Source organism: Marmota monax, unplaced genomic scaffold (genome assembly GCF_021218885.2).
Source record: "Marmota monax isolate L192 unplaced genomic scaffold, Marmota_monax_Labrador192_F-V1.1 WCK01_AAM20220418_F8-fsc00008, whole genome shotgun sequence".
In the NCBI taxonomy this organism is placed as follows: domain Eukaryota; kingdom Metazoa; phylum Chordata; class Mammalia; order Rodentia; family Sciuridae; genus Marmota; species Marmota monax.
In genome coordinates, this window is record NW_026694432.1 from 16,323,876 (window position 1) to 16,337,734 (window position 13,859).

The window sequence follows — 13,859 nt, forward strand, 5'->3', positions numbered from 1 at the left end:
CCCCTGCTTCTTATTTGTTCCCTCTTTATTGGCCACTACCAAATCTCCCTGCAGACTCCCCTCCCAGAGTATGAATATTGGAGAGTCCTGGTTCTGTCTTCTTGAGCCAAGTTTTTTCTCTAGTGGGACCTGATGGGGTCCTCATGGCTTCAAGCATGTTACCTCAAGAAGGGGCCTCTCCTCTGAAAAAAATAGGCTTCCCTGTACATTAACTGCTAGTCTGCCATCTCCATGGGTCTCCCAGGCATCTCCACCTTGAATTCCAAGGGCACACTCTTAAGCCCAGCACAGAGAGCAGCAGGAACAGGGATCTCAAGCGTTGCTAATATTGGCTGCTGTCCCTATTGCCCTTCCTGCAGGCCACATCATCTCTAGCCTGCAACAAGCCTGTCTTGTTTCCCTGCTGCACAGTAGGGAAGGAGGATAATCAGGTAGAGGGGACTCTGCCTGCACAAAGCAGAAAAAGCAGGAAGGAGAGTGAGGTGTGAGTGGCTGGGGTCCCAGATTATGTGACAGGGCTGGGTAGTGAAGACTTTAGTGCAAGGTGCAGGCTTGGTCCTGAGAGCAGGAGGGAACAGACAAAAACCAAGAGGAGTATGTTAGATTTCACATTTCTTTATCCCCTTCATTCATTCCTTCACTCATTTACTCCATTTATCAACAAATATTGGCAGAGAGTGTTGCTGAGTGGTAGAGCACATGAGGTTCTGGTTTTGATACCAGCACTGGGGGGATGGGGGGGGAGAGAGAGAGAGAGAGAAATTTATTGAGAGCCTTCTATTGGACAGTGACTCTGAGATAGTGGAGAACAGCTAGAGAGGCAGGAGTAGTGGCAGAGAGACCAGTGAAAAATGATACAGTTCAGCCTGGGTGAAAGAAGGGTCTTGCTTAGGGCATTGCTCCTGGAGGTGGAGATGGGGCAAATAACAAGCTGAGATGGCAGCGTGGTAGATCAACCCTGATTCCTGGCTTGGGAAACACAGTGGGAAGTGCTAGTGGGAGGCCTGTACCCAGAGGCAGGGAATGTGCTTTAGGGAATCTAGAAATGGTCTCAGGAGTGGTTTGATATGAGTAAATGGCAAGTAAATGGCTTCTAGACTAAAAGAATGGCATGTTCAAAGGCCTTGAAGTTGAAGGAAGCCCAGTTCTGAGGAACTGAAAGGCTAGTAGTTCCGTGGGACAAGAAGAAATGAGGGGGATGGGACTGGGAGCTTGATCTTCAGTCTGAGGAGCAAACTGGGAATGGATCACCAGGAATGTGAGGCCTCCCTTCACAGAAGGTGGAAAGGAGAATTTAAGAAGGGCTGGGAGGGGACACAGATGAAGTGTGTCTTGTGGGGAGGCACTGAAGCATGTCTCTCTGGGAAAAGTCACAAAGAACGCCCAGCCGGATACTTTGGGGTTGTAAGAGGAGAAGGAGAGTGTCTTTTTTCAGGGTTCTGGGGAAGAGACATATTTCTTTAGCATTTAAGGAATTAATTGAAGCCAAATAAATCCTACCCCACCCTCCAAACAATTCAGCAACCTTAGAACAGCCTGATCAGTCCCTCTACCACCTAGCCTAGAAAGAAGGTGCTGGAAGAGCCGCAGGGCTGTCTCAGGCTGTCCAGGTCCCCACCTTCTCCCTCTGGGTCACACAAGAAAGAGAAGGGAAGGCAATCGTCCTCTGGCCCAGAATTTCCCACAATGGCACCCTGTAACATTACTTAATGCCTCTGGGCACCCTGTGCCTTCAGGGCTGGGTTTTAGGGCTTCCTTTGATCATGTTAACCCCTTTATCTCACAATAATCCTACAGAATTGGTACTGTGGTCATTTTATAGTTGAGGGGATTGAGGTTTGGAAAGGACCTAAGACCACACAGTGAAGGAGCAACCAGAAGTGACCCAAGTGACTCCCAGGGTGCTCACTATACAGAGTGGTTAGAGCGAGGCTTAAGGGGAAGGGCTTTTCCAGGGTCTCTGGAGGTAGGAGAATGTGGTCCAAATTACTCTGGGCAAGAGGCTGAATGGGAAAGTGAGGGGATGAGGCTGGAGCTCATGGGGGAAGGAGTGGGATTGGAGCCTGAACTGGGGGGAAGTTTCAGTTTCCTTTCCCCTTTTTTTTTTTTTTTTTGAGGATTGAACTCAGGGGCACTCAACCCCTAATCCACATCCCCAGCCCTTTTTTGTATTTTATTTAGAGACAAGGTCTCACTGAGTTGCTTAGCACCTCGCTGTTGCTGAGGCTGGCTTTGAACTCAGGATCCTCCTATCTCAGCCTCCCAAACCACTGGGATTACAGGCTGGTGCCACTGTGCCCAGCTCAGTTTCCTTTTTGAAGCGACTTCCCCTAAGATGGGGATTTTGGTTGGAAAGTTGTAAGCAATACACATTCTACTGGTTTGGCCATTCCTTTCTCAAAGACACCCATGATCTGAAAAGAAACTAAAAGTCAGGAAGAGGTGAGGAGTGAGTCAGGAAAGTCTCATTGTGGCCCAGATAAACTGGGTTGAATTTCTGTTTACCTCATCAGGCCTTGGATAGGTAAGCAGGTGAGCTGGGAGCACATGCCTTTTTGCTAATGGGAAAGCTGCACCCCAGAGACAGCTCTCTTGGGTAGTGACTGGCACCACTGGTTTAGGCAGCCCCCACCAACATCCTCCCCTCCACACACATCTCTCTCCCTCTTCAGGGGAAGGAAGAGGAAAGAGAGAAACCAAAGTTCTGGGAGGCCTTAAATTCTGAAAGGGATTTTTCAGAATTCCTGTCCTTGTGATTTGGTGACTGGATAGTGTGTCCCAGTGAAGGACCCTTGAGGAGGCCCAAGGACCATACCAGGGTTCAAGGCCTATAATTAGCAGGTGGGCTGTGGACAACCAAGCCAGAGTCAAGGGAGCCCGGGCCCATGGGGAGCAGCCCTGGTTCTGGGAGTTGTGCCCTGGAGGCCTGGCCCTGTGCCTTGCCCACCACCACCACTGCTCTTCTCAACCTGAAGCACCTCTAGTTGCCTCCAGCCGAGCTGAATGCTTAGGGCTCCTAAAAACCACTTTTCTCCAGTCCTGCCCTCCTCCTTTTATCTTTCTTTCTTTCTTTTTTTTTGGTACCAGGGATTGAACCAGAGGTGCTTAACCACTGAGCTGCATCCTAGACCTTTCTTATATTTTATTAGAGACTCAACTCACTGAGTTGCTTAGGGCCTCGTTAAGTTGCTGAGGCTGAGTTTGAACTTAAGTTCTCTTGCCACAGCCTCCCAAATCACATGCACCACTGGGCCCAGCTTTATCCTTTTATCTCGCTCACATCCACATCCGTCTCATCAAGATTTGGTTTCCTCCTGTGAATGGGAACCATGATGGTGCACATCTCACTGGGTCCTGAGGTCATGTATGGAGAGCTGTCAGTACATGGCTGTGCATACAGCAAGCACATCACCAGTGCTAACAGTCATGACCAGTATTACTGTTGATTTTTCCTGCCTTTCTATAAATCTCCCCAATGCTTGGGAATCCCCATGATTCTCTACTCCAGGGTTCTTCCTATTCCAATCTATGACTCCTCCTAGGTCCTTTCCTGCTGCCTGCCTCACCCATGCAGAGCTCCCGCTGCATAGATACTTCCTGGGTGACCTCATCCAGCTCTTGGCTACAGGTGTCTCTTATTGGCAGTGATCAGAGGCCAGATTTCCTGGGATCAGTATTGATTTAAAACCTCTGCCTGGGCTGGAGATGTAGCTCAATGGTAGAGTGCTTGCCTAGCATGCATAAGGCCATGGGTTCAGTCCCCAGTACCACAACCCAAACAAACAAAAACCCCTCTGGGTGTTGTCTCTGTAAGGACACCAACCAGACTTTGGGCACTGGCTTTTAGCTCAGGAAATGTGTTTGGATGTGTGTACTTAAGCCTAAAGACTTCAGGCTGCTTCCTGATGTCCTCCTGAATTTTCCTTGGGTCTTTTGAATTCAGCAAGTTGAGACTCAGCAACTCCCCCACCAAGTCTTTTTCCCACTGATGCCCTGTCCCAGGCAATGGGTCACCTAAAACAGAAAATCGGGTGGCCCAGCATCACTCCCCTGTCCCCATTGTTTCTGCACCCAGCCAGTCTCTGAATCCTAGGATCTCATCTTCCAAACTTTGGCCCAGACTTGGCCCTTCCTCCGCCCACACCTGCACAGACTTCAGTGCTCCTGCATTGCTTCTCTCTAGGTTCTCCCTCCTTGGGCCTCTCCTCTGTCCCCTTAAGGCATTGCCTGTCTTTCCTACTAGATGGGAAATCCCTGAGGGCAAGGACCCACATGACTCACCACTTACCCTTTCTACACTTGAGCAGAAGGAGGGACTCTGGGAAGTCTTTGTGACTATGAATCAGGAGGCCCACCCTCTCACTGTACAGATGAGCAGACTGAAGCCCAAGAGGAAGGATGGGCTAACAGTCACATCAGGAGAAGGCCCACCTGGGCCAGAACTGAGGTCTCCAGGTCAAGCTGATGCCCCCAGGAGAGGATGGGGACTCTGGGGCTGGGAATTGGGCTTTGCCAAGCCACATCCTTTAGGGCCTCCAGCAGGACCTCCCATACTCTGATGTCTCTTCCTGAGGCTGTATATATGCGGGGCCAGGATCTGAGCCCTTACCGGAGAACTGGAACAGATAGGGAATGTGTGTCTGTGGGGTGTCTGGTCCCTGTAGCTCCTCTTCCACCTCCATCCCAGGTATCCTGTCCTTCGTATTCCTCCTTTCGCTGTCACTCCATCCTGGCAAAGGCTCACCTCTCAAAGGTTTTGACCCACCACAGCCTCAGTGACCCAGTGAGGCACACCTAAGCCCTTTGGGAACACTCACACAGTCACTCTTCTACCCCCACACTCACACTCATAGTCACACACCCAATCACAGACACAGTCACCAACACACAGTCTCAAGGAAAGAGGTACACACCCAGAAAGTCTCAGAGACTCACCAGGTATCACCAAAGTTCTCCCTCCCCCTTGAATACACAGAGCCAAAGAAAGATGCAGACTTGTACAACCACAAATATACACACCTGGTCTCTCTCTCTCTCTCTCTCTCTCTCTCTCTCTCTCACACACACACACACACACACACACACACAGAGTCACAAAGTCTCAACACAGACACAGAGTAATACATAGTCACACACAGAGAAAAACAGACACACACAGTTGCACACAGGCTCCCCCAGACACAGAACAATGGGCACATTGTCTGGGTTGGCAGCAGCTGGGAAGGAAGGAGCGGCAGTGTGGACGGGAGGAGTCCATAGGGCTGCTGTAGGACACCCACCCCCAAGCATACTAAGTCTCCTCCCTCTTCAAGAAGTTGGATTCTACTGGGACCTGGATTTTCTACGGGCTTGGGCTCCCAGGCACCTCCTCCCCAGCCTCCTGATTGTCTGGTGGGATGCAGTCCCCCCTCCACCATGGACCAGGCTCTCTAGCCACTCAAGATCTTTTAGCCCTGTTGCTCCTTCCTGCTTCTGGAATCCTCTGAAAAATGTGCCTCTCACCTCTACCAGGCAGCACCTGGAGATTAGGAATCCTGGGATCCCATCTTAACCTCTGACCCCACCCAACCCCTCCAAGACTCACACATCCTTCATCTAAGCCCTGCCAGCCGGTGCGGGCAGCGCCTGGCAGCATTGTGGGTTCCCTATTGTGGTGAAGACAGAGAGCAGGTCACGATGTCCATCCCTGAGTGGTAGCGGGTGCAGGAGTCACTGTACTGTCAGTGAGCTGCAGTGGGGGTATGGGGCTTTGTCCCCAAACTAGGTCTTCTTGCCTCCACTCTGACCAGGGAGATCCAGATTTCAACAGGAAATTCCTCCAAGGATTTTTAGCCTCCAGTCTCGATCTTTCCACACCCTTTCTCACCCTTCACTACTGTGTGCCCTTGAGCATGTCAGTTTCCCATTCTGAACTTCAGTGTTCTGGTCTGTAAAATGAGGGGCAGTGTTAATGAAGCTGAGAGTATTCTACAATCTCAGAATTGGGGTGGGGATGAGGATACAGGAGTGAATGTAGAATGTTGAAGCCACCTCAGCTTTCCCCACCCCTCTGTAGCCAGATCTGTGGGGAATTCCCAATTTCTCAGGCCCTGGGGTGTTTCCATACCTCACAGCCTCAGGCCTCCCAGGAGGTCTTACCAGTAAGAGGGAGGGAGGGACCGGCTGAGCTGTAGCACCACTTTGCTTCCTCCAGCCCCCATCCCTTTCCTCCTGGGGACTGAGGGTAGGCGGCCAGACAGACACATCCTGGGCTAGCCAGGACTCTGGGGAAGGAGAAGTGAAGAGAACCAAGGTCTCCAGCCACCTCCACCCTGCTCCTGCCTCCAGGCTCCCCACTCTCAGGCAGGGTCAGAGGTTGGGCTGGGCAACCTTAGGGGCTGTCTCCAAAGGACTCTCAAAGGTGCTGAGGGACCTTTGGTGGCATCCCATCCCTTCCCTTCAAACTGGAGTGTTTAAGGTCTGTTGAGCCCCTCACTGGGGTTCTGTTGCCTGTATGAGGTGGGGAGCAGAGCAGAAAGTGGGGGACACCAAACTCAAGGCAGACGGGTTACTTCAACGTCTCTGCGCCTCAGGCCCATCGGCCTCACATGGGGAGATGCCCGTTAAGATCACAGATCCCTCCACCCCACCCCCACCACACACACAGGAACTTTGTAGTGGGTTCAGGTCGAGGGCCAGAGAGAGGTGAATTTCTCTGTCCTGGCTGACGGACTGAGAGGAGGGACGAGAGACTGATGGACAAGCCTCACAAGTCTCTGACTGGAGTGACCGCGCGTTAAGTCACATCTCCCCTCCCGCCCCCAGGCTGGTAGCGGCAAGCAGGTAGGGAAGTGGATGGGACCTTTGACAGGTCTCCAGACCTTCGTGGCGCCGACCCAGCGCGGGGCCCCAAGGCTGCTATGATCATATTTTCTGGAGCATAACTCAGGACCAGCCGTCTGACGAGTCTGGGCATGTGAGCCCTTCGAAGAGTTCAAGGGGAGACTGACAAGGGCTGCAGTGCAGGACCAAGGAGATGGGGGCCACCCCACTGTGCGCGGACGCCCACCCTGAGAGGGAGGCGGTGAGAAGACGAACAGACTGCGCGCTTCTCTTTCCTCGAGGATGCCCTCTGTGTTCAGCTCGCTGAAGGACCGCTGCCTCTTCTTCCCACGACCGTCCCTACCTGCTCCTGGTAGTCGGGAGGGACTGGGGGAGACTGGACCGCCAGCGTCGCCCACTGCGCAAGTGGGGCCCGCGACCGACCCCGCCTCCGCCCCTCGATTGGGTGCTCATTTAAATGTCCGGCTCCGCCCCGAGCTCTGGGCGCATATATATAAGCGGCTCGGCGGGCGGCGGGCGGCATTCTGGCGCGGAGCGCGGCGGCGGCGGGCGCAGCTAGCGGGTCGGCCGCGGAAAGGGGGTGCAGCTCGCTTTCCCCCCGATACCCCTCCCCCTCAGGCGCCAGCCCCACCCCTCCGCCCGCCGGGCCGACCCCGCCGGACTATCCCCTGCGGCGCGAGCCCGGGGCGGCTCCGGGCGCCCCCCAGCAGACCCCCCCCCACACTATGGGCAGCCAGAGCTCCAAGGCTCCCCGGGGCGACGTGACCGCCGAGGAGGCAGCAGGCGCTTCCCCCGCGAAGGCCAACGGACAGGTGGGTGCGCTCTGCACTGCCGGCCCCAGCCCCCTCCTCTCGCGCCTCGCCCCCTTTAGGGCCCTGGGCCGGGGCCGCGCGCTTTGTCCGGCCCGGGACACGCGGCGCCCCCTCCCCCGCCCGGTCCCTTTGTTCTCGGCGCCGCAGCCCCCGCGGGCGAAGCAAGGGGAGGGGCGGGGAGGGGGCGCCGGCCGGGCCCCGCCGCCTTCTTTGTTCACGGTCCCGGCCCCCGGCGCTGTCCCCTGGCCGGCCCGAGTGCCGCGCGGGGAACAAAGGCGCTGGTGGGCCGCGCCAAGGGGGCGCCCAGGGGCTGCGGGGCGGGTGCCTGGAGGGGAGGGCATGCACCCGCACACACGACCTCGGTGGCCCGCGGTCTTTTTTGAAGGGGGGAGCCGAGAGGTGGGGAGAGCCTGGGGTGGGTGGGGGCCGTTTACACAAAGCAGGAGGCTGGGAAAATAGGCCGTCCAGGTGTAGAGAGGCAGCGCCCCGGGGCGGCTTCCCGCCCAATATCGCCTGGCAGGCTCACCCCTTGGCCCGGGATCCGCGGCCCGCAGCGGTTCCGTGCGGAATGGAGAGCGCGCCCCGGGGGAGGGGGGTGGGGGCCCCGGTGCCCAGCGCCTCCTGCCGGTGGTGGCCTCCGCGGCTGTCCCAGCGCGCCTGAGAGAGACGAAGGCGACGTTTGACGGGATTCCGGGTGTGGGGTGAGGCTGAAGCCAGACATGGGTCGCAGTGGATCCGAGTGGTGGACCCCGTTACCTGGAAAGGTCCAGAAGCGGGTTGGGGGAGGGGGAAAATAACGCCGGCCCTCACTGCTGTCTCCTCTGTCCTGCAGGAGAATGGCCACGTGAAAAGCAATGGAGACTTATCCCCCAAGGGTGAAGGGGAGTCGCCCCCCGTGAACGGAACAGATGAGGCCGCGGGGGCCACTGGTGATGCCATCGAGCCAGCACCCCCTGGCCAGGGCGCTGAGGCCAAGGGGGAGACCGCTCCCAAGGAGACCCCTAAGAAGAAGAAGAAATTCTCTTTCAAGAAGCCTTTTAAATTGAGTGGCCTGTCCTTCAAGAGAAATCGGAAGGAGGGTGGGGGGGATTCTTCTGCCTCCTCACCCACAGAGGAAGAGCAGGAGCAGGGGGAGATCGGTGCCTGCAGCGAGGAGGGCACTGCCCAGGAAGGGAAGGCTGCTGCCACCCCCGAGAGCCAGGAGCCCCAGGCCAAAGGGGCAGAGGCCAGTGCTGCCTCCAAGGGAGGAGACACAGAAGAGGAGGCAGGGCCCCAGGCTGCAGAGCCATCCACTCCCTTGGGGTCAGAAAGTGGCCCTGCATCAGCCAGCATTGAGCAGAATGAGTAGCTGGGTGGGGACAGGTGGGTGATCTCTAAGCTGCAAAAACTGTGCTGTCCTTGTGAGGTCACTGCCTGGACCTGGTGCCCTGGCTGCCTTCCTGTGCCCAGAAAGGAAGGGGCTTGTTGCCCCCTCCCAGCCACGTTCCCTTTTCTCCTCTCCCTCCTGTGGATTCTCCCATCAGCCATCTGGTTTTTCTCTTAAGGCCAGTTGAAGATGGTCCCTTACAATTTCCCAAGTTAGGTTAGTGATGTGAAATGCTCCTGTCCCTGACCCTACCTCCTTCCCTGTCCCCAGCCCTGCAGAAGGCAATTGCTGGTTTTCTCTCCCAGTTCTTTTCCAAGTAGGTTTTGTTTATCCCACTCCCCAATCCCTGAGCCAGAAGTGGGGTGCTTGTACTCCCAAACCCTGAGTGTCCAGCCTTCCCCCTGTTGAGTTTTTAGTCTTTTGTGCTGTGCCTAGTGGCACCTGGGCTGGGGAGGACACCGCCCCTGTCTAGGTTTTTATAAATGTCTTACTCAAGTTCAAACCTCCAGCTTGTGAATCAACTGTGTCTCTTTTTTGACTTGGTAAGCAAGTATTAGGCTTTGGGGTGGGAGGGAGGTCTGTAATGTGAAACAACTTCTTGTTGTCTTTTTTTCTCCCATTGTTGTAAATAACTTTTAATGGCCAAACCCCAGATTTGTACTTTTTTTTTTTTTTCTAATTGCTAAAACCATTCTCTTCCACCTGGTTTTACTGTAACATTTGGAAAAGGAATAAATGTCATCCCTTTAGTGGTGCTTTAATGAGTGGTCTTCTGGGGGTAAGGTGAGGAAACTGGTTGATAACTTAAGGAAAGCATTTTGAAAAGACAGGTAAGTTCGGGTTTTTTTTGTGGACCAGGTATCCAGAAGGCACACCAATGAATAGGAAGAACTGAAATCAACCCAGGGACACTGTCAGGAAACAAAAGCTCAGGAGGGTATAGAAATGTACCATTTTATTACAAAGTCTCACAAAAAATGAAAATAGTATCTTAGAAAGGAAGCTAGACTACCAACCTTCACCTGTGGAACTGGGGGGAAGACAGGGCAGTGTGAGTTTCTTGGCTCTCTTGAGGCCAGTGGGAAGATAAGAAAACAACCAATGGCTGATGTTAGGAGTTTGAAAAGTATAGGGGGGTCCCTGAAGACCCACCCATCCCTTCTAGAACACTTGGTAAGGGCACCTTTCCAAAGCTACTAAACAGACCCTTGTCATTTTAGGATTTTTCTTATGGTTACATCCTTTCCACCCAGATCTGCACTGTAGATGGTTCAAAAGACTTAAAGAGGGATGGGGAACAAGGCAACTGCTGGAAGTTTCCTCAACACAGCTGCCTTGGGATCAGGGCCCTGGTTCCTATCTAGTCCCTGGGGACATTTATATTTAATATATTTTATATAAATACACAGAGAAATAGAAAATATAAAAATCTGAGGGATTGGAGGAAAAAGGTGGGGAACTTGGCCAGAAGCCAAAGCTGGAGAAGTCTGCTCAGGCCAACTTGACCTCCTCTTTGACCCTGTGGAGAAAGCAGAGACTGGCATGAGATAAACCACCCTGAGACAAAAGTGTGGATACAATGCATTTCCACAGGACCCTGGCTGCCCAGGTGACTGCTGGGGGCTGGGACTTCCTAGCTCTGCCTAGAACTGCAGAGATAGACTGGTCCCTGAAAGAGGCCTTTGTAAGTGAGATCAGCTGTCCCTGTGCCTTCCCTCAGAATGGTGGGACAAAGGGGCTGATGCTCCAATGCCAGGGAGATGGCTGACAGCTTCTTCCTCACCCTTTGGCTTCTGGCTTCTCCTCCTTGGTTTTCTCCTCTTCTGTGACTTCTAGAATATAAGAGTGCAGAGATGGTCAAGGGTAGCCCCTCTGGAAAGACCCAGGGGGTCTTCACTTACCTAAAACCCCTTTCCCAATAGTACAGCTCATTGGACATAGAAAAGCCCATCCCAGGTCCTCCCAGTGAGCTCTGTTAAAAACAAACAGGTTGGACCGGTTTCCCAGCCTGCTAGAGTCAGAACCCAGTAGGCGGAGGCAGCCCCCTGGGAAAATGGGGTGAAGTGCTGAGAAAAGGGCTTGGGTGGTATGTGAAAGCCAGGCTCAGTCAGGCAGTAGAGATGACGGAGTATTTCATTGTTTCAGGGTTCTGCCACTTCTGGGAGCCACTAAAAGACCAAGGAGTTGAGTGGCCCCTAGGAGCTGGCAGGGCCTTAGTCATCTCCCTCCTCCTGGTGCCCTACATAGACTGATCCTCCTCCAGGGCTTAAGACCCAAGACTGGCCCAACCCAAACCCACCTTTCTTCTCCTCTGGGTCTTTCTCTTTTTCATCCTCTGTTTTGACTCTCTTGGCTTTTTTGAAGTTGGAAGAGTTTTTGCGGCCACCCTCTCCTTCCTCATCCGAGTCAGAGAATTCTTCCTCACAGGCAATTCGTTTGTCAGAGGAACAGACTTGGGAGACAGTGGATGGAAAGAATGGGTAAGGGAGCCAGGGGCAGTTTATCTCAGGATCTATGCCCAATACTCTCCTGTGTGTCCTCCAAGAGACTAGGGAAAGGGACCAAGAGAAGGAAAAGAGGGGACTCGGACTCCCTAACCTGTACCTAAAGGCACTTAAACTTGAAACAGGTGTCTCCACAGGCTGTAGCCTGGGGGAAATGAGTGGAGGGAAGTCAGCTTCCTACTGAATGGAAAGGTACAGGGCCCTGGGTCTGGGTCTTACTTGAGATTCGCTTGTCAGGGTCTTCTTCGTCCTCATCACCACTCTCCTCTGGGATGGCATCCTCAGGAATGGCCTGCATTTGGACCCCAGGTGCATGGGGCAGCATTCTCAGGTTCTCAAAGAGCCGCTGTCTATGACCAATGGGAGAAAGGGTGGCTGGGCTTTGGTTAGAGACAAACCAGAGCCTGGAATCCTCAATCAAAAGGCAGCCGGGGATATACTCACTTTATCTTCTCCAGGTACTCATTCGTGTTCTGGTTAGTCATGTTGGAAGGACTGATGTGAAGCTTGAAATCTGGTCCAAAGTACTCGAAGTAGTCATTGTATGGAAGCTCTGGTTGGGGCAGGGAGAAGACAGTCAGAGACCTAGCTGCCACAGGACCCTGAGAAAATCATCTCGGTTTCTCTGGGTCTGTTCACCCATCAATAAAAGAGAGAAGATGCCTCTGAGGTAGGGTGAAACTTGGGTGCCTCCAGGATTTTAATCTCTGTAACACCATTCTCCAATGTACATGCTGTGGCATATGTGTCACTAGGAGAGGAAGGCCCAAACCAGTGGTTTAGGACACTCATTATGAGCATTCCTTTAGCTCATAAACCCAGTTACCCTATTGAGTAGGGTATTCCAAAGCTGTAAATAATTACTGATAATTTCTGCCCACACCCAAAGCAGGAGGGTGACCATCAAAAAGGACTAGTGAGAAAAAACCCATGGCTATGGTCTTGTCACAAGAAGTGTCAGAGGAGAGGTCCTGTGACCAATGGGTATAAGCTTGTGACCCTAAGGGCACATGAGCACCAGCTCCTGCCCGGTACAACCTGGCCCTGGAACTAGTACCATTGGGGATCTCTGTGTCCAGAGCCACAGCTGTTTCGTATGTCCAGCACCGGGCCACATTACGAATGGTGTAACCACCTCCTCCCAGCATCAGCATAGGCAGGTTGAAGCTCTTGACAAATTCCACACACTTGGCATGCCCTTTGGAGGAAAAAGGGGTTCTGGGTTACCGGAGCACTCAGCAGGACCCTGCCCACCCATGTTTGTACTACCTGCTCTCACCTTTGATGGTCAGATTGAAGCAACCTAACCGATCCCCAGATAGGGAATCTGAGCCACATTGTAAGACCACCGCACTAGGCTGGAACATCTCCATTACTTTGGACATGACCTAAAAGGACACATCCTGGTCACCATCAACCTCAAGAAAAGCTATATGAGGTTCAGGGGTAGAAAGTGTGGGTAAAGCACTTTGTTTCTTATCACTCACTCATATCTTTCTACTGTCCCTCATGCTGTGGGGTAGAGAAGTGGGAGTTTTCTATTTGAAAGGATCTCTAAGACACTTCTAGCTCTAATAACTGAACCTCGAATGGCCTCGCTGTCACCTCCCTAATCTTTATGTCATTGCCCAAGCTCTAGTGCCACTTCCTTTAGGAAGCTTCCTAACCATTAACTACATCCGCTTTCCTCATTTGGTCCTACAGTCTTTGAGCCTCATATGGCAAGGAGGCACTTTACTTTTGTCTATCTTGTTCTCACTAGAGTCTAATGTTACACAGGACTGAAACCATAACTCAGAAACTTCTGTCACCCTTACTACTAGTTAGGCACATAGTAGATTACTCCTTAGGCCACACTCAACAGTTTCCTGTTCCTTGTAAATAAAAACTGGACTTCATATGCATGGCACTCAACGCTGCCTTTGAAATGCAGACTCCAACATCCATTTCCAACCCTCTGCCTACACATCTGTCTACAAGCTGCTCTATACTGGTACTTCTGTACTTGGGCAGGTGCTGTTCCTTCTACCAAATGCCATTTCTTCAGCCCCCACCTCCTTCTTTACATGGGCACCTCCTTGTTTTTCAAAGTTCAGCTCAAATGTAACCACCTCCATGGAACTCATCCTGGACTACCTTCTTCCCAGCCCAGGCAGCAGTTTATCTCACTCCTCTGTTCATCCCTCAGAAACACAGGCACTAGGCCAGCCTGCCTGAGGACTCCTGCTGCAAGCCTGGCCCCAGAATCCTGAATGGGCTTTCCCAGACAAAGCCAGTCTGCAAGGACTGGAGTAAGTCTCTTCTTCAAATATGCAGACATCAATGTAAAGCAACAAGAAACAAAAAAATCCAGGA

The 13,859-nt window shown here is 53.0% G+C and overlaps 2 protein-coding genes across 3 annotated transcripts in view; one reads left to right on the forward strand and one right to left on the reverse strand.

Moving 5' to 3' along the window:
• Positions 1-7,419: 7,419 nt before the first annotated feature.
• Positions 7,420-9,517, forward strand: Marcksl1 (MARCKS like 1). Its single transcript, XM_046418804.2, has 2 exons — positions 7,420-7,634; positions 8,467-9,517. Exons 1-2 carry the CDS (start codon positions 7,548-7,550, stop codon positions 8,980-8,982), a joined length of 603 nt encoding a protein of 200 aa, XP_046274760.1. The 5' UTR covers positions 7,420-7,547; the 3' UTR covers positions 8,983-9,517.
• Positions 9,518-9,938: 421 nt separating this feature from the next.
• Hdac1 (histone deacetylase 1) overlaps positions 9,939-13,859 on the reverse strand; it is a 30,495-nt gene continuing 26,574 nt past the window's right edge. For both annotated transcript variants that reach the window (XM_046418802.2, XM_046418803.1), the window contains exons 8-14: positions 12,784-12,892; positions 12,562-12,702; positions 11,949-12,057; positions 11,724-11,854; positions 11,300-11,452; positions 10,784-10,832; positions 9,939-10,519 (exon numbers count right to left, since the gene is read on the reverse strand). In XM_046418802.2, the coding sequence (XP_046274758.1) occupies positions 10,492-10,519; positions 10,784-10,832; positions 11,300-11,452; positions 11,724-11,854; positions 11,949-12,057; positions 12,562-12,702; positions 12,784-12,892 (720 nt within the window). In that variant the 3' untranslated portion in view covers positions 9,939-10,491. The remainder of the gene's footprint in view (positions 10,520-10,783; positions 10,833-11,299; positions 11,453-11,723; positions 11,855-11,948; positions 12,058-12,561; positions 12,703-12,783; positions 12,893-13,859) is intronic.